We start from the raw sequence: 26719 nt of genomic DNA, 5'->3' as shown, positions 1-26719 counted from the left end.
AGTATTAGTCTTTTTCGACCTATTAGTTCATCTCTAAGTGACTCTACATCGCCTAAGGACATCCGGGTGTACTGTCGATCCCTGAGCACCTCTGGAACTCTCCTCGACGAGATCCATCTCGAGGGGCGAGTTCTAGAGTTCTTCGCGAAGAAGACCCTCTGCGCACATGTGGACCGTCCGATCCAGAGCGCGGACCGTCCGGCACGTGAGCAGAGGATACACGATCCTACCGTAGGGTCGCAGACACGTCCCGCCAATCGTCTACGCCACCGCAAAGAGCACAGTCATATGGTTCGCCCTCTTTCCTACTCATGCATCTTAACCTTCTAGCTGAATTTTGACGATAGGCCCGAACTTTCCGCCATGGAATCTACATTACGTCATAAATTCACCCGATCCAATTGAGCGGTGCCTTGCATATCCTGCATCAAATGGAAGCTGTCGATTCCGGGGTGAATTTTGTCTGACCAGGTTGCCATTCTGTGTCGCAAACTCGCAACCAATCCGTACCGGAATCACGGGAGATGTGGACGTGCCCAGATGAAATTCCAGCGGTAGATGCCAACCTTGTGTCCGGCGACCGGCGTGCTCCGGTTGCCGGGGCTGGGTGGGCAACACACAAATCTAGTGCCTGGCACCTGGCAGCAACGGCGGAGAGACGATGCGCGCCAGGTAGATCCTCAGCACGGTCTGAAATCTGCAAGGAGGTGGGGGCGAAAGCATGCGCTACTATGCTAGAAGCTCCTCATCCCGGTCGGTAAACGCCACTGCCGCCGCGAGCTCACCTCCGACGGGACGGAACGAAGCCGCTGCCACCCGAGGGAACCGCGTCGACCAATCCCACCCTAACGACATCGCCTCAGCACCAGCAAGCTGGCCACACCAATCCCCCGGCCTCGCGCCCCTCGAGCCCCCGATCCAAATGGTGCAGGCGGACCAGTAGCGGCGCCCACCGCGCCGCCAATTGGCACTGCGGCCGCCACTACGTCCGAAAAACTCGCGATCGTGGGACCTCCGATCCCGTCCCATGGTCCCGCCGGCCTGTCCGTGCCTTCCCAAGTTCCTAGCACCACCGCCGCGCGCCGCGCCGGTGCCGAGGGAGCGGCAGCAGTAACCGGCAGGCGAATTTGAATCCAGCTGCGCGGCGGGGCGAACTCGCTCTCATGCGCAGGCGTGGCTTGGCGTTCAGCGTCGGCCCCAACCGCGGCCGACCCTCGTGCGCCGGGGCTACGACCGTTCGGGGCCCTCCCTGCCTCCACGCGGAAGCTCTTCTTCCTCCCTCAAGACGCGAACCCCGTTGCCTCTCGGGTCATCTTCGCCACACCGTCCTGCCCGGACCGCCGTGGCGCTCTGCCTCGATCTACCAAATCCATGGCTCGGCACGAGGATGCGGACGCAGAACAATCACTTCCATCCGCCAGCGCGTTGTCTCGCCGTCGGATCGCGGGATGGGAGATACGAAACCAACCAGGTAATCAACTGGCTAACATTTCCTTCCCCCTACTGGATCAACTTAATTTGTGTAAGCTCGCATCGTGCAGCTTGCCGATCATTCGATCAATTGGTTGTGTGTATTTATCTATCTGGCTGTCCAAATTTGTATGCGTAAGCTCCCCGCACGTTCTAACGCATGCAGAGTTGCGGACTGTCGTGGCACAAAGTGTCTTACTGGGAATTCTTGACGGAACACTTATATTTTTACAAGGTTTGAAACAAAGTGTCTTAGGCAAGGGATAAAATACTCTTACTATTCAAAATTGAATAATAAGAGGGGTTTTATTCTCTTCAGGGCTGATTTGATGACCAGGGATCACGGGAATTGAGGGGGAAATGAACTAATTTTTTCCTCAATCCCTCCAATCCCCCCGTCATCTGCATCTAGATCGGAGGTGATTGAGGGAGATTAAATTTCTTGTATTCAATTTTGGATAGCAAGAGATTTAATTTTCTCCGATCCCTTTCAATCCACTCTAACAGAACAAGCACTCAATCTCTTTGTTCTCAAACACGCCTTTAAATCTTTAATGAGAATTCTTGAAGGACCAGTGTTCCATACATTACATGTTCATGTTGCGAGTTTGCGAATGGCTGACTGTGCTAACTGCTAAGAATGACCCTTCAGAACAGCATCAAGAGCGGGATAGAAACGGAACATATTGACCACTCGTGATGAGAAATAATATATGCTGCTAATTACTGGAACAAGCACAATCTGCAGCTATGTTGCAATTGTGTAAGTCTATTCCTATTTTTTCTTTGTTCCCCATCTCTGTTCTGGACAGGAGCAGCTGCCGTTAGTATCGTTTCTTTTTGACCTGGCTGCCGTTAGTATCGTTTTTTTTACCTGGCTGCCGTTAGTATCTTGACCAAGAGCATCACAAAGCTCGGTCATTACTCTTGTTTGCATCATAGAGTGAACATCGTCTCTTGCTTATTCAACCGCATTGCAGCTGAGAGGACTTCATGGTTTCTTCCTTACTATATCTGCGATATCCGATATGTTAGTTCACAAGATGCTGACATACTAAAGGCACTGTATTTATGGCCAGTTCTGTTCAGTAATATCTTCCTTTACAGTTTAACTTGATTCGGCAAGAACTCTCGTGAGAACACAATCTACTTATTTCATTATTATCTTCTGCTGTTCTATTTTTTTTAAAAAACTTGAACTGAGAACAAACCCTATACATTTGCATTATGTGCAATGGGAGAAACACAAATGTTAACTTATATTTTGCTCCTCATCCCTAGCAATGTACTCCCTCCGTCCCAGAATAGTAGTCATTCTAACTCTTGATTTTTATGTTTATATTCAAATAGATGATAATAAATCTAGACACATATATAAAACATATACATCACATATTCTATGCATCTATTAATTACCTAAAACGAATTTTAATTTGAGACAGAGGGAGTATATGCCACCATCTTTACCTGAATTGGCTATGTGAAAAAAGCTCATTTTTCTTGACCAAAATAAAACAAATGCAAAAGGGAGTTATTGCCATAAAATTAACCCTAACTCCTTCAGCATTTGTTCGTGATAAATGCATGCCAACAACCTGAGCATGTCTTTTTTTCTTAGGCTTCTATTCGTTGCCACTACATAAAATGCATGCTCTACAATCTGAATAGACCTTATGATGCAGCTTGATCTTGTGCACAATCTCTTGAGGCATTTGGACATTACATGTTCATGCTGCAAGTCAAATTGTAAAAACACACACACAAAATTACTTCTATAACCTGCAAAATGTATCAAAACCATCATAATTCATACCCTGTGAGTCTATTTTTTTGGTCCTGAGGAAGAAAACTGGAGTTCATGTGCTGATACATTTCTAACATTTTCTGCAGATTGCTCACTTTTACGGTTAAACCCTACCAGCTCTAGCAATGTGAACTGAAATGTATCTACCTCTAAAAAATGATAAATTTCCACGAACAGAACAATCAAATTTTGGCATTACTGGAATTTTCAATAGGTACCTAACTACCTACACGATTGACATATATTGCATTTATTTATAACTATTTGTTGAGGCAACTCTACTTAACATGTCAAATCAGGGATTCATGCATCACATATATTGCATATTGAACATTACATGTGCAAATAGTTCAAATAACAGCACAAAAAACGTGAAAAGGTATATATGTATTGGGATTTAAGACACCTTTGTATATTCTGCCATATCAAATAACTTAGAACAGTTTAATGATTTCCTAAAAGCCCAGTGAAGTAGCATGAGCATTACAGTAACTCACAATTTCCCAAAAAAAGAGACAGAAGTGGAGTATGATGAAAAGAAACTGAGGATAAGACCGTTCAAGAAGGCAGTCACAGGATGACAACATCTGTGAATGTCTATTCTCTGGTAACTTTTAAGGCAGTTAGCATATTCCAGATTGGCATTGTCACATTCTAGGCTGTTTTCTGCTAATGCATGCAATGTACACCTCACAAGCATTTTTGGCACTTCCAACCCAACAAGTTAGTAATTAATTAGTATCTTGGCCTTCTGTATTTACTATTTTTTTGAAAAAACATTTGTCTGTTTCTTAACTTTTGGTGCTGGCAGGAGAGGTACCCAAAAATATTGCATGGTTGCCCCTGCTCATAACTCTTACTCCGTTTTACCCATATTTTTCCAGAATTTGCACCGTTGCCCCCTTTTTTGAAACAAATCCTTCGTTTGCTGCTATTCCGTTATAAGCACATAACGGTGTTAACTCAGCCCATAAAAAGACGTTCTTACTCTTGCATCATTGTCCCTCTTATTATCATCTGTTTGCAAATTTGCCCTCACTTTTATATAAAACTTTAGAGTATAAGTATAACATAAATCCGACCATAAATTTGGAAATCAATTATTTCAAATACCCGGAATTTAATGAAAACAAATTAAATCTAACAACTAAAAGAAAATAGAATGTGAACTAGAAGTGGAAAAGAGTTCTTAAGCATTTGAGGTTCCCTTGTAGTTAAATATGTAACTGTACTATCCTATGAATATCTTCAACAATTTGTTGCTGGATCACACGAACTATTATACCATTATGCATTCAACTTCTATCAGTAACTCATGAGTCATGAGGTATTTTTTTATTGATGGTAAATGGGGAAAAATACAAATACTTCTCCTAGATACTGCTGCAACTAAAAATGCAGAAAAAACATTGCATCCAAGTGTTTGAAGAGATTGCCAGCTAGATTAGAATCTGTCATCAGATCGCTTGAGATAGTTAGCATTTGAAAGTGAAACAAATGGAAGGCCTATTAGAAAAACTGAGACAAACAAAATTTAATTCACCACAAGAGCTTCTTTATCTTTTTTGTTGTTGTCCTGATCGTGAAAGATAACCTTTTCAAACTGCTATTTTAGGTACCAGTGGCACATACATCATGAGAATGAAGAGTTGAACCAAGATGAGAAGTGGTAGTGTGCTGGTAAAAACTTGTGCAACCTCTTACTTTTAAGAAACGAAAGTATACTACATTCCACGAAAAGTAAGGCTAACCTTAGAGTGCTCTCCAGCCTAAGAAAATAACGTACTGGAAACTTATATTTGCCTTGAGTTTATAAAGTACTAATCAATATCATCAATTTTTTACTTCTTCCTACAGAGTTGCAACACAAACATATACCTGGGCAAACTATGGCTTCATTTTTTTAGTTATCAATACAATGGAAATAAGAATACACAGAAATCCAGGATAGTGACAAAAAAAAGAGAGTCAATGCATGCATCAGAATTTTTGAGAAACACTTTCCAAATTGTGTTTTACGGGGGATAGAACACAAACACAACTCTTTTGAGGAGATAAAAAAGGCAAGCAGAAAAGGAAGGCAGCAATAAACTCTCACACCTATCTTTGCTGGAATTTTGTCAGGATCCTCCCCTCTTTTTTTTGGAAGAAGGCAGGAGCGTTGCCTTGAACAATTAAGGAGGAGCGTTCCTCCCCTCTTGAGCTGTATCCAATATATATCTCTCTCCCGCACATCTTCCCTGGATACCGTGCTCCTCTTGCACTCCCCCAAAACGCAGCTCCCTCAGCCAATCTTCCCCAGAGCGCGGCTAGGCACAGGTTCTCACCAAAACCATGTTTTTTCTATTGATTTCCCTTACTTCCCGTTGTTTAGGCCTCGTTTTCCCCCAAAATCTTTAACGAACTTGGCGAATCGTTTGGGAAGCAGGGGCTTTTTGGTCGGCTAAGTGTTTTAGGTTGGAGATTTAAGGAATTCAGATTTTGCTCCATGCTAGTTTCGATGCTTCTCTGTTGAATAGAGTTGTTTGGGCACAGCCGGATTTGTAGTGTGAAGTGTGAACTATAGAGAAACTTAAAACTGCTGAGGCTGACTGCAGATTTTACAGATCGAGAAGTATCTGATATTGTTTTCCTTATTTATCTTTTGATGAGGAAAGGCATATGACTTTTCACTCCATAGAATCGAGTAGGGCCCAGATCTGATTGATTCCCTGATGGTCTGGTAGTACTGGGTTACCTGCTATGGGGAGAAGAGCTCAACAAAGTGCAGTAATTCCCCATTCGATCCAAATGGACTGGCCTTGCTTCAAAGGTTATTCTAATCTTTAAAGATGATTTTTTTTTTGTTTCAGAATTAGGATTTTTTTTGTTGTATGCATATAGAATAATGTCTGAGATGGAGATAAATTATCTGAAAAGTATTTTTGTATTTTTGTTGGACGATAATCAAAGAGCAGAGATGTTAATTCAATTGTAATAACGGTCACCCTCCAATCACTTGCCTTGGAATGCCATTGTCAACAAGAAAGTTATTATTGGTGGAATGGAAATTCTTGATGCACAAAGTTTTTTGCAAGGAAGGAGACTTGTTTTACTAGATATAGATTACCTATCCGCCTTATTTCAGTGTAACAATTTGTCAGAAGATCTTTGTGGAAAGGTACTCATGGAAAGAAAATATATAGAAGGCAAGGGGAATTGGGAGTTCAAGCTGGGCACATGAAACAGTGCCTGTTAGCAATGGCGAAGCTAGAATGAATCAAAGGAGGGTGCACATACTTTGAGGGTGTATAGCAATGATTTATAGGTGGTGCATATATGGTCAAAATCTGGTCTAAAACATTGATTTTGTAAATTTTCTTGGGTGCATGTGCATCCTCTCTCCTGAACATAGCTTCGCCCCTGCGTGTTAGCAAAATGTTTTGCTCAGAAGGCAGAATGAAACAGATCTCTGGAAATCGATAGTTGAAGTAGAATAACTCAAATAGGGATTAGCTTTGTCTGGGGGAATGGAGTTCATGAATCATATTTATTTATTTTTTGTCTGCCTAGTGGCTTATTTTATCTGGAGTTGGTCAGCAATTTCATTGTTTCACAAAACAAAAACATGTTCCTTTGTTGTTGGCTGAGTTGCCTTAGTTGTAGCATTTCTTTTTCTTCTCTGGTGCCGTTGTTTGCGGTCTTCTTCTTTATTAATTAACATAATCGACATTTATACTGCTTGATTAGTTTCCAAAAAGAAAAAGAAAGGAAAAAAACCTGTTCCTCGACTAGATTAATGTCGCCCTGGATTGATCTTGCAGCTCTAAGCTGGATAATGGAAAGCATTTGATCACCCAGTGTTTCTTGTTGCATCTTACTTTCATCTGCACCTGATTTCTTCAGGATGAATGTTTACATATATTGTTTTAGTCCATGTTTTGGTATTGTTCCATTGGCACATTTTGGGTCCCCTGGTGAAAAGGCTGATCAATTTTGATATTCAGTTTCGCCAGATGGATTATGGACCAAACATTACTGACCAAATCTTTTTTTCAGCTGCCTATAAATCTCAGTTTGGGTAGACTTTTTGCGTTGCTCAGCGTTATGTTATCACTCTTGTAGGCATCTGAAGTATGGACCCCTCTGAACTTCCGGAGCTGTCCCGTACTGCTATGTTGATCTGCTGCAAGGTGTGTGGAGGACCTGAAGAGGTGGACAAGAGGTTCCTGATCTGTGACCACTATCTTTGCCTGTACAAGTACTACCACATTAGTTGCCTGACTACCGAGCAGATTGCAAGTGATGTGCAGATGGGCAGCCAGCGCTGGTACTGTCCATCTTGCCTCTGCCGTGTCTGCCTGTGCGACACGGACGATGACCAGATCATCCTGTGTGACTGCTGCGATCAGGGCTATCATCTCTACTGCCTCAGTCCTCCAAGAAGAAAGGTGCCCAAGGGGCATTGGGACTGCGAACCCTGCAAGGAGCGGAGGGAGAAGGAGAAGAGGATACTGATGCTCCACAGGAAGGATTACGATGAAGACATCCTGAAGAGTGGCGAGTTCCATGGACCGAACTTGCTGCTTAAGGCCGCGAAAAAGGTGAAGCGCGATGAGGAGGTGAAGGTGGCTAAGACTAAGAGCACCAGAAAGTAAGAGGCATGGAGATTGTGAGCGAGCGGATTTTGTGTTCTCTGCCATGATCAGCTAGCGCCAAGTTTCTGCCCTGGGAGGCTCAGCTCTGCCCAGCTGAATGGGACGGGCGGCTGAGGGCCGTAGAAACCTGTGCTTTCTGAACTGAATGGTTAGAGAACATGAATTCGCTAGAATTGCTCCAGTCTATTTCTTTACAATCGTTTCTTTCAACCCGGCAGGGTCATACTTGACAAACTTGCCAGCGCCTGAACTTGAGAAGGTTGTGATCACCCGTGATGCTTTTAAACCCCGTGATGCTTTTAATGGTTTATGAAACTGGATCTTGGTAGACTTAATTACCCGTGATGCTTTTAATGGTTTATGGAACTGAATCTTGGTAGAATTAAAGTATCTGTTGCTGTGTTGAGAAATGTTATGGTTTCTAGTTCGTTCTTGCAGGTGCAAATTTGCGTTCACCTTTGGAAATTAGCCCATGCAATTCTGCCTACATGATCCCCTCCCCCTCATTTTTTGGTTAGTGCCTGAACGGTAAGGCGTTGCTATTCTATAATGCAGTGTACAAGCATGGTACTAAACCCCCGTTTGAAACCCCTAGAGCTGAGTTAACTAACAATTAGCTGGTGTATTAGATGATGGTTTTTGAAATTTTAGCAGTTAACTATTAGTTCTAGATGTTGCAAACAAAACCTGATTTTCGCACCAAACATCTATGTTTGTTCAACACAACATATGCTGTTTAGGTTTAGGGTTTCTTGGATGAGGATGATCAAAACACAAGGATGGTATACCTGATTGCATGGATGAGTAGTCCCAAAACCCTCGATCGCCTTCCTCTTCTCAGCATCCAATCTTCCCATGGGCCTAGAGGGGTTCCAGCTTCTGATTTTTGAGGGTGCTAGCAAAGAGAAAGAAAGTGAATGAGAAGGCAGAGGCACAAATTGCAATACAGTGGAGCGAATTTTTCATCTGGTGTTATCCCAACTTCGCACCCATTACCTTAGTTAAAAAAAATTGACCCATAATTTAGAGCTGATTTGGTGACTAGGGAATTGAAAGAGATCCATAGGATTTCTATTTAATTTTTCTTTCCTATTTAAAATTGAATAGAAGGGATTCCTCCTCTCTATGGATTCCTCCAATTCCAGAATTTCAATCACGAGGCATGGACCTATTTATTTGTAGAAAACTGGAGGGCCGAAGCCCCTACAGATATTATTTAGAAACTTAACAAAAAGTGAAAACAGTTCAAACCAAGTAGAAGAAAGCTTACAAATAGAGGAGGGAGTAGCAGCGACTAGCTAATTGATGTATTATACTATATCCGTTCTCTAATATTTGTCACCCGTTAGTTTATTTTTGAACTAAATATGACAAATAAAAAAAGAACGGAGGGAGTATAATGCAACAATCTGAATGACGATAAAATGGTTAGTGTAAGGATCTAACAGCATACAATTTTCCATCATTCATCTGTGAATACACATAACTAGTCGTCGCCAAGGTCTTAATGGTATATTAGTTTCTGCTTCTTTGGTCTTCTTAATGAACTGGTTCAGAGTAGATAAAGAAATCTTTTATACTTCATTGAGAAGTCTATAAAAAGGATAGATCATTACTCTGCTTAATGTTCAAATATATAATGTATTATGGGTATACATATGTAGGGTGTTTGTTTAGGATTATAATATGTTCGGATTATATAATCTAGAAAATTTTGAACTAGTGTTATACTGTTATATAATCTGGGAGATTTTAGAAAAGCCAAAAGGTTTGACCCGTTGACCGAGTTTTGCTGAGCGAGCGTCCTCAACATGGACTGCAGCTGCTCTAAGAATTACTCAACGAATCATCAACGAATATCGTTTGCAACATCATTAGCAAGCGGAGACACCGGCGCGGCACTCTTCCCCGTCGAAGCATGATGGCTCACAGGCCAAACCAAAATAAGCATCAACTGCACCTGCACGACGACAAAGACTGCTAATGCCACACACACTCGCTGATCTTACCCATTAGTAAAGTAAGCAGGGGTTGTCATGAGGCAATCTGGTGCAGAAGCCTTCAACAGTCACCTAGGTAGCTAGCCTAGCCAGCCACCGTTTGGTGCGCTGGGTATGTCCTACAGGCGAACAACAGGAGTTAAATTGAGATGGTCACCCGAAATTCCGGGCGTCAAATGTGTTTTGGGATCCAAGGACAGACCATGAACAGCAGTGCAAGGGACCCCGTCCTTCGTCAGACGTGAAATTAAAAGATGGTGCCTGGCCTAAGCAGACATGATTGACCTGCGATTGCAGCCCTTCTAATCTGTCAACAGTACGTGTGGCGTTGTACTTTGGAAGAGATAGAGAGAGAGTGGTGAGAAACAAACACTAAGCAGTAGTTGAGGGCTACTAACTCCTTCGGCCGTCACTGTCACAGAGCCCAGCCTCCACTTTAAGCCCACGTGAAGGCACGTGTCGTGGTGCGCAACAAGGACAAACAGAAATGGACTCGGCTGGGCCGCAGCCCAGGCCCCCACCACCATGACCCAAGTTGCAACAGAGACGGGGCTGCCTTCCACTTGCACTCGCACCATTCTGACTGAGCGAGCGGCAGCTCAGTTTCGTCCTTGTTGTTTTGTTGTTGCCTATAGACACAGACAGTGACAACCATCACTCGTCCGCTTTCCTCTCTCCCTCTCTGTCTATTTGCCCTCTGCACACCGATGGGATGTAGTACAAGCAACCTTTAATCATGTCTTGGATCATCAGAAATCAGGAAAAAAAAAGTTCTTGGAAAAGTCATACGCCGCCTCCTGCCCACGATCTCCCGATTTAGTAATTGATTCGGCTCATGCGATTGCCATCAACTCCCAGTCGTGGATTGGCTGCTACGTCCACTCCATAGTACCGGCCCCTAGTACTACTAGTAGGATACATCGTCCTCTTATCGGGAAAGAAAATATACGTGTGGATCCGCCGCCTAATTTGCCCATTCAAATAGCACTACCATAGTTGTCAGCACCTGCTACTGCTAGCTAGTAGGTGATAAGTCAGCAGTATGACCCCTCCACTAGTTTGGGTGGAGCTAGAGAGATACGAATACGATAGATGGGGGATGACTCAGACGAGGAAAAAAAAGAGAGAGAGGTCAAACCTAGAAATTGAGGTCCGGGTGGTATCCATGGTTAAGAGAAAAGTCAATTCTACGACAACATCTGTGTTGTTCTCGCAAAATTTAGCGACCCAATTTTAGACCACGCTAAAGTCATGAGCACTATTCTTGGTCTTGGGCGATGCATATCTCGAGAGTTTTCGGTGTGAGATATGATTGAGCATGTATATTTACCTGATTCGTCGTGTGTTCGATCGATGAAGTGATTCCATGGCCCGTACCCCGGGCTCATGATTGATTTGGACATCAAGTTTCCACCACTTATCCCTCTCCGCTTGTAGCCTCAAACCCTAGATTTGAAGGGGGTGGAGGTAGTGGGGGCCATGGCGGACTCTAGAACTAGTTAGATATGGAGACAAGAAAGAATCGAATGAGATCCGGCGATGATCTATGAAGGCGTGGGATGAAGAAGGGTGTCTGTGGGTGTCGTGGTTATAAGTAGAGATGTAGGAGAGGTGAGAGTTGCGGCGGCGGCGGCGAATAAATGGACTAGAAAAGAAAGATAAAGCTATTTAGGGTTGCACATTTTAATCTAACGACACATGACTTTAATCCAACGGTGTAAGTTGATCTATGGAAATGAGTATATGGACGATGGATGTGGTGGACTACGAGATTTGGTCGATTAGTTCTTTTTTGGAAGGGAATTTGTGGGGCAGCAGCGATCAATGAGTTTGGTAGGAAAAATGTGAGACTATTAGGGTTGGACATTTTGATCTAACGATGCATATTGATTTATATAATGAGATTTATGGGGGTGGTTGTTGGTGGTATGTGAGTGGGTGGGGTTGAGGGGTGGCGTTGGAGGGTTGTGAGGTGGCACCGTGGCGATATTCGTCAAAATCCCCGAGAAACTATGTGATGCCTGTATTTTGGGGCGTTGTACTCCATTATGGCATGTTGTTATATATAGAAGTTTATGGGAGGAGGTTTGTGATGGTTGGCTATCATAATAGTGCAGAGGTAAGGTTGTTTAGTGCTGGGTTGGGGTTAAGGGGTTGCTAGAGTCAATAGGTTTGATGCAAAGCAAGATGAGGCTATTTATGGCTAGATATTTTAACCCAACTATGTATGTTATTATGTCAAATTTATAAACAAACTAGCTTAAGCACAATAAAATATACAAATATGCAGAAGTGGCATTTGAATGACCTTATTAAAGAATATGGATTGACTAGCTAATGTGACATTTAGATAGCTCTATGTATGCGAGATTTGGTAAGGTTATATGGAGGAATATTCATGCTGCACTATCACTTTGGTGCACCCCTCATACATACATCATACTTGAAAATACATTAGGAAAGACTTTTTAAAAGAAGACATCTACCCCGTGCTAAAACTTGATATTTTAGTATTGATTTATTTTCAAAAAAATAAATGTGGAAAGAAGGAGTAGTTTCCATTTATGATTCTCCTAAGAGCATCCTCAAGAGTTCCCAAAACTTGGCAAGATTAAAAACAACACATCTCCAACAACTCTCAACCTAAGCTCCCAATCTTTTGGCACTTGAAAAAACTAGCCTCCTGCATGAAAAAGTTACATGTTACTCTGTGACTTGGAAAACCTCCCTCTTGTCAAGTGAAGAACATGATGAACTAAGGAGAGAAAGGAGAGGAGAAAAAGATAAAGAAAATGAAGTGATCAACACCACTATCCCAATATCAAAGTGGAGATCTCCATCTCCATTCTTGGTGAGCTCAAGAGCTCTCTCTCTCTCTCTATCCTCATTTTCTTGTAATAATTTCTCAAGCCCCAACTCTTGATTAATCTATGCATGGATGCAAGATAAAGCGTTATAATTGCTCCATCATATCAAGAGAAAGATCAAGATCATCCATAGCCTAGTCATCTCATAGATTTGTTGGACTTATCTCTAATAGCATTTCTATGATTCTTGCAAGGAAAAACTATAAAATGGCCAAATCTATCTCTTTTGCTTAATGACAAAGATGAACAAGAATCTAATGTTTGATGTTGAAGCCATGGTACTCATCCAATCTCAAATATAATAAGTTGTCATGCACAAGTTCATGAATTAATCTAACTTTTCTCATGATTTATTCAATTTTCATCTCTATTTTGACGATCCACCTATGGATATAAATATAGTTCCATAAGATGATTGATTCTTTTGGTTTGATATCAAAATTGTACTGAAGTCAATGGAAAACGTCAAAACTGCATCACTGTCTTTTAGACTGTTAGGCTATGTAATATGTAGGCCCGTTAGACTATCCACAACGGTTCCCTTTATTTCATCCCCCCTAAATCCCACCTTTTCACCACCCTCTAATAGATTCCATCCCCCTAAATGCCAGCTCATGCAACGGTTCCCTCTAAATTCATTCCCTATACACAATACATCATATTCCTAATGTATTTTAAATTAGATTTTTATATATGAATTTGTCATATTCTAAAATGGTACGTGTATATTAATTATGTGTTTAATTTATAGTTTAGACTATAAAAATTTAGAGGAAAAGAGACAGAACACCCTAGATTTAGTGGTAAGAGGACATGACCCTAAATTTAGGGTGCTCTTTAGGGGTAACCGTTGAGGCTATAGAGTGCCCCTAATAGAGATGGCAATGGGTACCCGCTACCCGAAACCCGGTGGGTTTTTGTTCTATTAGGGTATGGGTTTGGGTCAATTTCTGTACCCATGGGTTTGTTAATGGGTTCAAATGGAAACCCAACGGGTACGTGGGTATGGGTTTGTTCTTCCACTACCCATACCCGCAAACCCATGGGTTTTTAAAACCCGCCTTAAAATCAACATTTCTTATAAATATGTCTCATAATATTATTAATTGAATATGTTCTAATTGAAATAAACTTCATGTAACAAATTTTAAGATAAAATTAGTTATCACTTGTTCCTTTTATGCTAGCTTATTAATGTATTGATTGTCATTTACATGATGAATTATTTTTTATGTTGATGTTAGTGGGTATGGGAAACCCGTTGGGTACCCAAAACCCGCATGGGTATGGGTTTGGGCAAAGTTTCATACCCGTCATGGGTATGGGTTTTTTAGCGGGCGTATTTTTTCTTCGCGGGTATGGGTTTGGGCAAGTAATACCCAGCGGGTTTTTACCCATTGCCATCTCTAGCCCCTAAAGCTTTAGGGGGCACCGTTGTGGGTAGCCTTTTTGAAGGCTTATGAACGAACATCTCCCTCTTTCATTTCTTTGAAGCGGTTGGAGATTTAGTCAGAGTTGTTGGGGGATGACCTATAAAGGTCCCCTCGGCCAACTACTCGAGGAAGTGGCTGGGCCCCGACTCTTTGCAATTTTGGGGGATCCACTCTAGTTCCTATGGTGGCAAGTTATACACTAGCATCTATCTCAGAGTCCAGAGGATTACATAGTTGGGTAATGCAAACGATAGTATCCAATGACAAAGATGTTATACATACCTTTGGATGAGGCACAATGAGTTAATAAGCTTCCACAAAGCATCCATCAGGATAATCTCCAATGTTGAGGAAGATCTGCTTTGAGTACGCCTTCACCTCAGTCTTTGGGATGTCTACGATAGTGGATCGAGAGGGATCATCCAACCTATCGTACTCCCAACGATAGTTGGTCTTCTCTTTTAATGGGGAACTCAGCCCGAATCCAATCGTCGGCCACATGCATGCTCAAGAGCCCAAGGGTTTTCATATCAACTATCTTCTTTGTAACAACTACCACGACATCAATGTACTTGGGGGCTAGGTCGCTCATCCATTCCAAGCGCAAGGCTGGGCATTGGCCAAGGAACTTGGGTAATTTTGGAGTATGGTTAATGATATAGAACTATTTCTTGTGCCAATTTTTAGAGAGGTCCTGAAGAGACAATCAATGTATTGGCAAGTTTCCCTCAACTAGACTCCAACACCTCCCTCTTCAACTAGGTGTTTCTTGTTGGGGGCGAAGGCAGAGAAAGAAGAGATACTAGAATAAGGGGAAAGTGGGAATCTCTAGAAACACCTCACACAGATGGGCGAAGATAACAATGTGAAGGATTGAATTTGGGTTAAATGAATTAGCTCAATCTTGTAATATTCTAGCAAATCCTTCGGTAAGGTAGAAGTGGGAATCCCCAACTCATGTAAGGAATGTTGATAAAATACAACAATTTGGTCGATATTAGGCATGGGGAAGAAATCACTCTTTCTTGGTAGATTCCACTAGATAAAATCCTTCTCGGGAGAAGCTTCATCACTATTAGTATCTTCAAATCCTTTGCTTCAATGGTAGACCTCTAGAATTCATGTGGGTGCGAGGTGTTTGAAAAATCTGGCACGAGAGTGCGTCAGAAGTGAAAGAGGCACTTTTAGAAGATACATGACAACAGGGGAGAACAACACTCGAGAATTAGGGTTTTCTTAACCCTAGAATCTAGCAAATTGAGTATTTATAACTTACGAAGGAATGCGAAGCATCACATAAAGTTGAAGCTGCAAGCCGAGGGCGGAAGCTAAAGCGGTACGTGGAAGCCAAAGTGGTATGTGGAAGCTAAAGTGGCACATAAACTCTACGCGCTAGTCCGATGATTTGGTTGAGCTATGAATAGTAAAAGGCTGAGTCTTAGAACTCGGGGCTGCACCTTGGCGTAGATAACTCGGCTACTAGAGAAGGAACAACTCAGAGACAATACCAAGAGAATTAGCACACAAATTTCAATCGACAAAGCCCAACTTACCTGAGTCGAGAATTCTGCTAAGATAGACTCGGAGGCTACTGAAAGCATCTAGGCCCCTGGTTGGTTTTAGTGATTAATGACAACGTAATGTTATATGTGACTAACGTGTGTTTTGCAGAGACAAATGGTAAGTTAGGTCGCATTATAGGTAGAAGTACTACAACGGTGAAAACAATTCCGGAGATAAGAACTCGAAGCGACGGCTAAAACGACGAAACAAAAGGTGAAGGACTACGAAGTCCGAGTGTCAAGGAGATGTGGACACTCGTGATTTAGTTAGGTCTTTTATTCTCTTTTAGTCGTACTATAAAGAGGGGTTGTCGATGAGTAGTTTGACCAAGAGAGTTCTAGTGTAGTGTTGGTGCACAATCACACTCACATACAGTGCTAGGTGTCACTCTAGAACCCACTCACAAGTTAGAACGAAAACCGATTTGAAAATCAGCTGAAAAACAAGTGGTAGGGTTTCTGGCCCTGGGGCACCGGACTGTCCGGTGCACCATCTGCCAGGTGGGCCAAGCTGGCCCAGGGGAAGGTCTCCCCGGGCAGCAAAACCCGAGCGCGACATGTTTCAGAAATGAATTATAGTGGCCCACCGGACAGTGCACCAGACAGTGACTGTTCACTGTCCGGTGTGCCATGAGTCCAATGGCTATCTGTCAGAACTAGCCGTTGGAAACGACCGTTGGCGCATGGCGCACCGGACTGTCCGGTGCGCCCGTGCGCAGTGAAATGCCTGTAACAGCTAGTTGGTGGGTGAGGGCTATTTATACCCCCTCCACCCACCATATTCAATGTCTTGCACCCCACATTTATTCCAGCACATTGCTAGAGCATTGCAAGCACCAAAAGTCTAGTGAGGAGATTAGAGAATCTTAATCCCGCATTTGTTCCTCATTAGCGCTAGCGAGAGCCACCTAGAGCACACACCACTGCATTAGGCTTCTCTTGGTCAAGCGAAAGTCTACAGCTTGTTACTCTTGGTGATCGGCATCACCTAGACGGCTTGGTGGCGTTGGGAGCTCGGTGATCACCGTGAAGATCTTGTTGGTGACCCGACTCAAGTTTGTAAGCGGTCTCGAGGGATCCACCGCGCCAGAGTGGCAAAGGATCATCTCGTAGTGAGCACTTGGTTCTTGCAAGGACCAAGGGGGAGCGATACCCTTGCGCGGGTGCTCCAACGAGGACTAGTGGAGAGTGCCGACTCTTCGATACCTCAGGAAAAATTGGAGGAGTCTTCTAAACCTTGCTTTACATTCCGCATTTAATTCAAGCACTTTACATTGTGTATTTGTTTAGCAAGTATTTGAAGTATTGTCTTAGCATTATTGTATTTCTAGTATTATTATCTTAGTGCTAGTTGTTGGGGTGAAGTTGGGCTCTTGCTTAGCTCTTGCTTAGCTTTTAATTAGTGTTGATTTTTAGAAAAGCCCAATTCACCCCCTCTTGGGCATCATGATCCTTTCAGCTACTGTTAAGAATATATACCAAGGATACTCAAGAAACGTCAAATGTGAAGTCACTGATTGGTGGGACCGAGTAACTCGCACATGGTTGAGGGACTCAGATTCAAACTAGGTAACTTGGACTCAGCCAATGACTCGAACCCAGTCACTAGGGGATTCAGACCACATGTCAGAATGAGATCAACATGTGTGAATAGATAAGGGAGATGATGATTCTTGATAAGAGTGATATCTTTGTAACAAATGCATATCCCAATTTATAAGGGAATCCACATGTAAAAAAAGATGGATCTTGATTGTAGGGATAGCTATTTTAGGTCGATCTCCATCCTTATCTAGCTGGCGGCTAGATAAGTTTCCTGTAATCTACCACACCTCTTTGGACTATAAAAGGGGGACGATAGCTCCCATCTAGGGCAGATCATTAGATCACAAGCAATAACCACTAACATACATGACATAGGGTATTATCTCACACTGAGAGGCCGAACCTATCTAAGCTCTTGCGTCCTTTGTGCGTTTACCTTCGGTTCTCGATCTCGCGATCCACACCGTACAAATTCATTATCGGGATTTCCCCAACGAATGCCTTCATCTAAATCTAAATTTTGACAAAATGTTGTTTGACTCTAGTTGGAACTAGTACTTTACAATATGTACATAATAAAGGGGATAGTATGATTGAAAAAAAGTCATGTAATAGTCTCGGTAAAAGCTCTCTTGATATGTTGGATTTGTCACTAATGCTACATTAGAACCTTCTCTTGGTTTACCTTTTTATTACATGATAATGGTTGTCTTACTAATTTATATAATAAAAAAGTTATGTGCTAGTAATCTCATTATATATGTGCCACAAGTGGTGACGATTTTGTTTTATAATGTGGGTTATATGTCAATTTTTAATTTATGTCAATAAAATTTATTTATTGTAGTACTAGTAGTAGTAATAGTGTTGTAACTTATATATCATTTCTTTCTAAATACTGTACGTGATAAGGAATTATATCAATAATTGATAATTGATTTGTGGTGGATCTAGCAATAAGATCTTGGAAAGGGATGGTCAATGTTGATTAACACCTGATTTAGATTAGTTGACGCGGTGGGCCCCACAAAGGCCAAGATGTACTCCGACGACGAGGTGGGCTTCAACGTGCGCAAGGATACAGTGCACAGACGGCGTGACCACCTCCGGCTGCACTGCAATCCCCTCGACTAGTTCGTGCTTGACTGGCCGTCGTCGTCCAACGCGCTCATCGTCAGCATCTTCGGCGACCATTTTCGCGCCCTGGCGAAGCGTTCCCGTGACCCTCTTCATTACGCCGCGACGGTCGTCCTCACTGTCTTGCATGCATAGAGGTTATCCGATGCGCATGGCTTAGCCTAGCTAGCCACTGCGTTTTCGACAGCTTGGGAAGGCCATATATTCCCTAAAACTTTCATTGGAGAAGTCGAGTCTGCGTCCATTTGACGGTAAGGACATGGAGGCATCCTATGAGGAAGCAACACATGCCATGGTACCTTGTTGCCAGTACGAGGAGCTCTCGGTCCCTTGTCACAACAAAGCGTACCCCAGAGAGGGGTGGCACTCAGCACTCAGTCCGACAACAGCAGCAGCAGCAGCGCCATCATGTCCGCTGGACTCGTGTACCCCAGAGTCTGGAGCGACGGCGACGGTGCCACTCCCGCGCTCGATCGATAGGTGCCGCGGCGCCGAGCGATCGGGTGCCGTGCCGGCCAGAGCGCGCCATTCCCATCCATCCATCGATCTCGCGGCGTCCCGTCGGCCCGCCCGGCCATTTCCCGGGACGTGCGCGCAGGGTTTGCCACTGAATGCCGTCGTCGTCGTCGTTGTCGTACTATACACAGTCTTCCCGATCGATGGACGCCGCGGTGGGGCACGGTCGGCAAAGTTCTCGCCGGCTGATTTGGCTTGACCCGCGTCCCGGGCAACGTACAGCACACATTGCAGCCCTACTACCGGCCGGGTACGCTCGCGACCAACCGTCGGGACCGGGAGCAAGGCGCCATGTTGTACACGCCCTAGCAGAGATGTCGAGACGATGCTCTTGACAGCGAGCGAGGGCACCAAGCCAGATGGAGTTTTCCCTGCGTCTGTCGCTACAGCCATGAATGACCGGCTCGGTCCTAGCTAGTTGCTACACAAGTTTCAAGCACAAAACAACTAAGAGGGCAATACGTTTCCAAGGTGTTACCTCAACAAATCATAAAAAAATAAATGATAATTCATTATTTTTTGAATAAGACGAGTGGTCAAAGCTTTTTTAAAAAAGTCAACGGTATCATATATTTATAAATGGAGGGAGTATGTCTTTAACTCTACTAGTCGGTTACCCGTGCGTTGCGACGGATCACAATAATACCCAAATAAACTATCCACCAAAAATATCTCAAGGTTTTTTATTAATTGTCTCCGCTCTTCGCATAATATTTTTTTTTATAAATGCACGGGTACCATAGGCAGCAAATCAGAGACCCCACTTCCAAGGTTTCGTAGTGCAGGAGGGGAAGAGAAGAGGTGAGCTGTCGGGGACCATAATTAGGGGTACCCCAAGACTCCTAAACTCGGCTGGTAATCACCATCAGCACAAGCTGCAAAGGCCTGATGGGCGCGATTCAGGTCAAGGCTCCGTCCACTCAAGGGACACGATCTCGCTTCGTCCGAGCCCAGCCTCGGGCAGGAACAGTAGACCCAGGCGGATTCACGCCTCGCCCGAGGGCCTCCTCAAGCAACGGGCGCACCTCCGACTCGTCCGAGGCCCGACTCGGGCAGGCTTCGCAGTGAAGCAACCTTGGCCGGATCGCCACGCCAACCGACCATATCGCAGGAGCATTCAATGCAAGGATCACCTGACACCTTATCCTGATGCGCGTTCCTTAGTCGACAGGGCCGAAGTGACCGCAGTCATTTCGCCCCTCCACTGACTGACCTGACAGGAAAACAGCGCCACCAGCCCTGCTCCGACTGCTGTGCCACCCGCCAGGGTGAGGCTGACAGCAGCCAAGTCCAGCCTCAGGCGCCATAGGAAGCTCCGCCTCGTCCGACCCCAGGGCTCGGACTCAACCTCGACCCCGGAAGACGGTCTCCGCCTCGCTCGACCCTAGGGGTCGGACTCAACCTCGACCCCGGAAGACGGTCTCCGCCTCGCCCGACCCAGGCTCGGACTCAACCTCGACCCCGGAAGACGGTCTCCGCCTCGCCCGACCCCAGGGCTCGGACTCAGCCTCGACCTCGGAGGAGTCACCGCCTCGCCCGACTTTGGGCTCGGACTGACCACGCTACAAGGGGATACATCATTACCCTACCCCTAGCTAGCTCAGGCTACGGGGAACAAGACCGGCGTCCCATCTGGCTCGCCCCGGTAAACAAGTAATGATGGTACCCCGCGTGCTCCCATGACGACGGCGGTTCTCAGCCCCCTACGGAAGCAAGGAGACGTCAGCAAGGATCCGACAGCCCCGACAGCTGTGCTTCTACAGGGCTCAAGCGCTCCTCCGACGGCCACGACATCACATGAACAGGGCACTAACACCTCTCCGACAGCCACGTCGGCATGTACATAGGGCTCTGGCTCCTCTCTGCTAGACACGTTAGCACATTGCTACACTCCCCATTGTACACCTGGACCCTCTCCTTACATCTATAAAAGGAAGGTCTAGGGCCCTCGTACGAGAAGGTGGCCGCGCGGGAGGACGGGCTGACGGACAGTCTCTCTCTCCCTCGCGAACGCTTGTAACCCCCTACTGCAAGCGCATCCGCCCTGGGCGCAAGATAACACGAGCCGCGGTTTTCCCCCTTGTGTTTCATCTCGCGCCGACCCATCTGGGCTGGGACACGCAGCGACAATTTACTCGTCGGTCCAGGGACCCCCCGGGGTCGAAACGCCGACACGGGCATACCTGTTCGTTGCCGGAGAAGGACACGACGAAGACCTAGGCATCTGGTCATCTGGAGGCGACATAGTTAATATACCGCTAGATACATATAAGGAGAGAGCACGCAAGCAGGGAAAGAAGTCCAGCCGGAGCAGCTCCAAACTGAGATGCACTCGCATCAGGCGTCAGTCCTAGAAGGGCGAGAGAATGCGAGTGTCTTCCCAACCCTGGACCCGCCGAAGCGACACAACACCACCACCAAGTCCATAGCATATGCCGACGGCTGCCACGCTACGGGCCTTGGTTGTCCAATATCTCAGATCTGGACTCCTCATCGCCAAGATAACCTAAGCGTGGCAGGCGCCACGCCATGTCCTCCTTGACGGCACACACAAAGAAAGGTCAGGAGCATGAACGACTTGCCCCATACCCGCATCGACGAGCATCAGTCGGCTCGCGGCTGCAACCGTGGGCGGGGACATCAGGTTAGGGAGGAAGAACAGGACGAAGGCCGGGAAGACAAACGAGACGTCCAACAATGGCGAAAACGATGGTGCGTGCATGATGTGAAACGTACTCGTGGACATGCAATAGCCACTGCGCGAGTGGGTGTCGAGGCTGGTGTCGGACGAATACGGGGAGGAGGCGCCTGCTCCTACGCCTTCTGCTGGCCCGACACGATTATTTTTTTATTTTACAAAAAATCATATATACATATGTACAATTTATATTCAGTATTATAAGCACCTGAGCATGATGTTCTACTGGTTAAACAGTTTCGCCCAGTGTCTCCCACCCTTCATCTATCAGGATGTGGGTTCAAACCCCACCTCTTGCACTGCCCTAGCGGGCCCGTGCCGGGTCGTCGTTTGGTCGTCTATATGCAGAGGTGTGGTTTGGAACGTCAAGGTTGGCTGCGTAGAGGGGACCGGCAGGTTAATTTTAAATAGACGTGAGGTGTTATTTGTAAAAAAATGACGTGGAACGAACGAGGTGGTGGCAACTGAGGCGAGAACCATCATAATCGTGCGGAGGTATACATGGCCAAATGGGTCGTGTCTGGCGAGCCGGCCCGAGGCACAACCCATTTAATAGTGTCTGGGTCAACCCGACACGAGCGTTGTGCGGTTCTTGGGCCGTTGCCTCGGCCCGTAGTGCTAGCCTGTCACAATTATTTTTTTTATTTTACAAAAAATCATATATACATATGTACAATTTATATTCAATATTATAAACACCTGAGCATGATGTTCTACTGGTTAGACAGCTTCGTCCAGTGTCTCTCACCCTTCTTCTATTATATGGTACCGTTTTTAACATTTTATGCTGATTTAACCAAATAGCTCGACGGGCTGGTCCAGCACTGTCAGCAGGTCGGTGTGTCGGGCCTAGCGAGCCCGTGTCAGGTCGTCGTTTGGTCCTCTATATGCAGAGGTGTGGTTTGGGACGTAGAGGTTGGCTGCGCAAAGGGGACCGGCATGTTAATTTTAAATAGATGTGAGGTGTTATTTGTAAAAAAATGACGCGGAACGATCATTGAAACTGGTACTTTAAGTATAATATAGAGTATAGATCTATTTGGGTGGTGCACATCTTAAGCAGAAGGCAAAAACGGCCATGTATTGCATCTTAATGCAACCGTTTGATCAATAAATTAAGTTTTCTTTATATAAATATATGGAAAATCTTTACATAGAACTCATATGGTAGTAAGGCTAAGGGACTTTGTTTGAGATGCATCTTTTGAGTTTTTAGCTTAGCTTTGTGCCTTTTGACTTTTGGCTATTGGGTTTTTCCTTTCGACTTTTGTAAATTTTAGCTTCTTGGATTTTAGTCCATTTCATCGTAATATAATAACCTCGGTTTCCAGCTTTTCAAGAGCTGAGTCAAGACAATAGTCCGGTTGGTTGTTTATTTCAACTTCTCACTTTAAACCGGTAGAAGCTAGATAAAAACTCAAACAAATAGAGCGTCGACTAATATGCAATCCCGTCAAAATGCAATCATGCAATTAGCCCATCTCATCTCTCAGATGACCATCCAACGCTGAAGGAATGTTTTGAAAAAAAACCCTCTCACCATCCAACACAATTCGCAAGGAAGTCCTGGAACTGAACAGTTTACGTCGCCACTATCCTCTCCATCGATCCACGTCGCCACCATCGTCTCTTTGCTCACCAAGAAGCCCTGAATTGATCTAGCCTACCGGCTACCGCCGCATCGTCGATCATTAGGTTGTCTCCATCAACGTCCTCTATATCCGTCCTTTACAGTCTACTCTAAAAGATTTCATCCTCTATATCTCCTTTCTCTCCAACAACGTACTCTAAATCGCGTACTCTATACTCAAATACCTATATTAGAGATATTTTTTATTTTTATTTTTTATACATACGTATTTTTCATACTCTCAAATGTATTGTATATATTTTAGTTTTGCTAAACCAGTTATTTAAAGTATTCAAATGGATAGAGGACCGTTTAGAGAAACTCTATATATAAAGAATCCAGCAGCGTTCTCTAAATTTAGATGACCGTTTAGAGGACGCTACTCTGCTGGAGAGCGTAGAGGATCGTTTGATCCTCTATATTTAGGATAGAGGATCCTTTAGGGGCCCTTGCTGGAGCCAGCCTAAGAGACACCTGACAGGCCACAATCATTGATCACCAGTGCGCCAGGACGTCGTGTGGTAGGGTGCTACTATCGGACACAACTGTTGGAGAGCGTAGAGTACCGTTTGATCCTCTATAGGGTAGAGGACCCTTTAAGGGCCCTTGCTGGAGCCAGCCTAAGAGACACCCGCCAAGCCATAGTCATTGATCACCAGTGCGCCAGGACGTCGTGTGGTAGGGTGCTACTACCGGACACAACAGCTTTGCCGAGTGTCTGAAACATTCGGCAAATCCTAGAAAATACTCGACAAAGTCTTTAGCAAGTGTGACACTCGGCAAAGAAGTCCTGGTGAACTGTATATGACAATAACTTCTTTACCGAGTACTTTTTGTCGGGCACTTGGCAAAGACTTTACCGAGTGTCAGTCGCCGTCACGTCGCCAGGTGACGGTGACAGAGTCTATGCCGAGTGCCACCGTGACACTCGACAACGGATCACTCTTTACCGAGTGTCTTCTGTACCGGCACTCGGCAAAGAAGCTCCCCATGAGCCCCTTTGCCAGTTTCTTTGCCAAGTGTATTAGGAGGCACTCGACAAAGGTTTCGTCTTTGCCAAGTGCCAGCTGGACTAGTTCTCGACAATAGGAGCACAAGTGCCCCCTTTGCTAGTTCCTTTGCTGAGTGCATTAGGAGGCACTCGGCAAAGGTTGCTTCTGTGTCGAGTGTCCCGGCCACAGCACTCGGCAAAGAAGCTTTACCGGTTTCCAGGTGTGCCTTCTTTGTCGAGTGTTATGATCTAGGCACCCGGCAAAGTATCTCTTTGCCGATTGCTACACTCGGCAAAGTAACCATAATACCCCTTTTTTATTTGTTTTTGATATTTCATCCAAACAAACAAAAGATATATCACATAATCATCACATATACATCACAGATATCATAGAATGATCACATACATCAAACACACGATATACCTCACAAAGATCACATGTTTCTTCACAAAGTCACAAGTACCACAAAATAGTACACAACACTAACAAGTACTCACATAAATAAGTCCACAAACATCCAATATATGCCATAAACATGTCTCACAACTAAGTTTAGAAGAACATCGGCGAGGTGGGCGGCTGGACTGGTTCGACGATAGGCTGGGCGATCCATGAGGGTTGTTGGATGTTGCAGATTGTCCCTGCACATAGAAGAGATTGCATTTGTTATACCAGATGAATATATATCACGCATGACTAGAATTTTGACACTCACATGAGTATGGAACTATGCAGGGTCAGCTGGAAGGAACAACAGAGATGGGGGAGCAAAACCCCGTGCGGCACCAAGGCTCTGCATGTACTGGAACATCCCTACCATCCTCTGATGATCTGCCAAGCGAGCCAGCCGCTCCGTCTCCCGCTTCACCCTCATCCTCGCCTCCATCTCCATCCGTTCCCTTCTCTCCTTTTCTAGCTAGGACTGTAATATTTCACCCCAATGTTATAATAACTCAAAGAGAAGGTATATAACTCAAGGAATGATGAGTTACAGAAGCACTAACCTAGAGTTGCTGCATCCAATGATGTGAGCTATCATGCTGATGCTGTATGGCTGGGCTCACGCTCATGCTCCTTGCTCGCACCTGAAACAGAGTGGGAGTGGACGACGAGTCGATTGCCCCATCGGCAATCCAGTACCACCATGCCTCTTGCCTCCTCCGACCCTCATGACGACATCTTCGTCGATGTCCTTGGTCCTCGGATCGTAATATCGCCCATGGACCTACTGTGCCATGGCAGTGTACTCACTTAGGCGGTTGTCAATGGTGAGGTTTCTATACGCCTCGAGCCCGTCCTCCGGTTTGTAGGTGATGTCGGACGTCGCCTTGCCCTTGTGGACCATAGCATACGCCGAGAAGTTGGAGCAAGGCTGACCACCATGTGACGTCGACTGCAAGAAAACTAATGAGATAGTTAGAAAACATGCCTAATAGAATGTTATATATCTAAATAAAAAAGAGCGCGTACCCATGCTTCTGCATATTTCCACTACAGGAATTCATGTAATCCCCATCGGTCCAGAACCGATGTGAATTAGCCCTAAACCGACGGGAATAACTAATTCCCGTTGGTATATGGTTAATTCTCGTCGGTTCTGGGTCGACGGGGATTAATGGTTGGGGTTAAGTTAATTCCTGTCGACAGCTCATGGGAATTAACTAATTCCCGTCGGCTAACTAGAAGCCGATGGGCTTTATTTCCCGTCGGTTTACAGGCAGCCGATAAGAATTAATTAGTTAATTCTCGTCCGCCAGGTAATTCCCGTCGGCCATTTCCAGCCCATGGGAATTATTCGAATAATTCCCATCGGTCGCGCTTGGCCGACATGAATTAACTGGCCCATGGGAATTAGCTGTTAATTTCCGTCGGCTATGGTCAAGCCGACACGAATTAACCTTTCCTGCTGCAAACCATCATCAAATGAGGCCTTTATTTCTCCACAATATTGTACACAACAACACACATAACATATATATCATCAGATAGAACATAGATAAATATTGGTAACATTACAAACACATCAATTGCCATAGTTCACAAAAACTTCACTTTACAACCACATAATCAATTCACACACATCACAAACTTCACATCACCAACATAGCTTACATATCCATTTCAAATAGCAACAACAAGATAAGTTAAAGTGTTTAGTTCATGAAGAAGGACAATGACATAACCATTTCAGGGATAACCACCACTTGGATGGTTAGAGCTTTGGCCGCTGCCGCCACCATGAGGAGGGTACACGAAGAGGGACTCAACAAATCCAGTACCTGTGCGATCAGACCCACTCCCACCCACTTCGGGTGTAACCTATGCAAGGATGCAAATATCAACATGTTTAATGCAAATATCAACAAGTTAAATGCAAATATCAACAAGTTAAGTATACAAGTGTATAAAATAATAGAGAGTTATC

General features: G+C 44.7%; 1 protein-coding gene and 1 long non-coding RNA gene across 7 annotated transcripts; one reads left to right on the top strand and one right to left on the bottom strand.

Annotated features, from left to right (window-relative positions):
- The first annotated feature begins 454 nt into the window (after positions 1–454).
- On the top strand, positions 455–8339 carry LOC103650916 (PHD finger protein EHD3). Of its 6 annotated transcripts, XM_020550402.3 has the most exons (5): positions 455–1471; positions 4890–4954; positions 5399–5593; positions 5932–6086; positions 7379–8339. In XM_020550402.3, exon 5 carries the CDS (start codon positions 7390–7392, stop codon positions 7909–7911), a length of 522 nt encoding a protein of 173 aa, XP_020405991.1. In that variant the 5' UTR covers positions 455–1471; positions 4890–4954; positions 5399–5593; positions 5932–6086; positions 7379–7389; the 3' UTR covers positions 7912–8339. The 6 variants fall into 6 exon arrangements, with proteins under 6 accessions (XP_020405991.1, XP_035822257.1, XP_020405990.1 ...); XM_035966364.1 differs by lacking the exon at positions 5399–5593; XM_020550401.3 differs by lacking the exon at positions 5932–6086.
- Positions 1995–11776, bottom strand: LOC103650917 (uncharacterized). Its single transcript, XR_564478.2, has 3 exons — positions 11242–11776; positions 8700–8806; positions 1995–2484 (listed from the first exon to the last, which is right to left on the bottom strand). It is a non-coding gene; the product is annotated as an uncharacterized lncRNA (long non-coding RNA).
- Positions 11777–26719: the final 14943 nt, after the last annotated feature.

Source organism: Zea mays, chromosome 3, assembly GCF_902167145.1.
Source record: "Zea mays cultivar B73 chromosome 3, Zm-B73-REFERENCE-NAM-5.0, whole genome shotgun sequence".
NCBI lineage: Eukaryota > Viridiplantae > Streptophyta > Magnoliopsida > Poales > Poaceae > Zea > Zea mays.
This window is presented reverse-complemented; position numbering and strand designations above follow the sequence as displayed.

What these genes read in the sequence shown, in the direction of transcription:
- LOC103650916 (XM_008676510.4), top strand. Translation starts at nt 7,390, where the DNA reads ATGGACCCCTCTGAACTTCCGGAGCTGTCCCGTACTGCTATGTTGATC.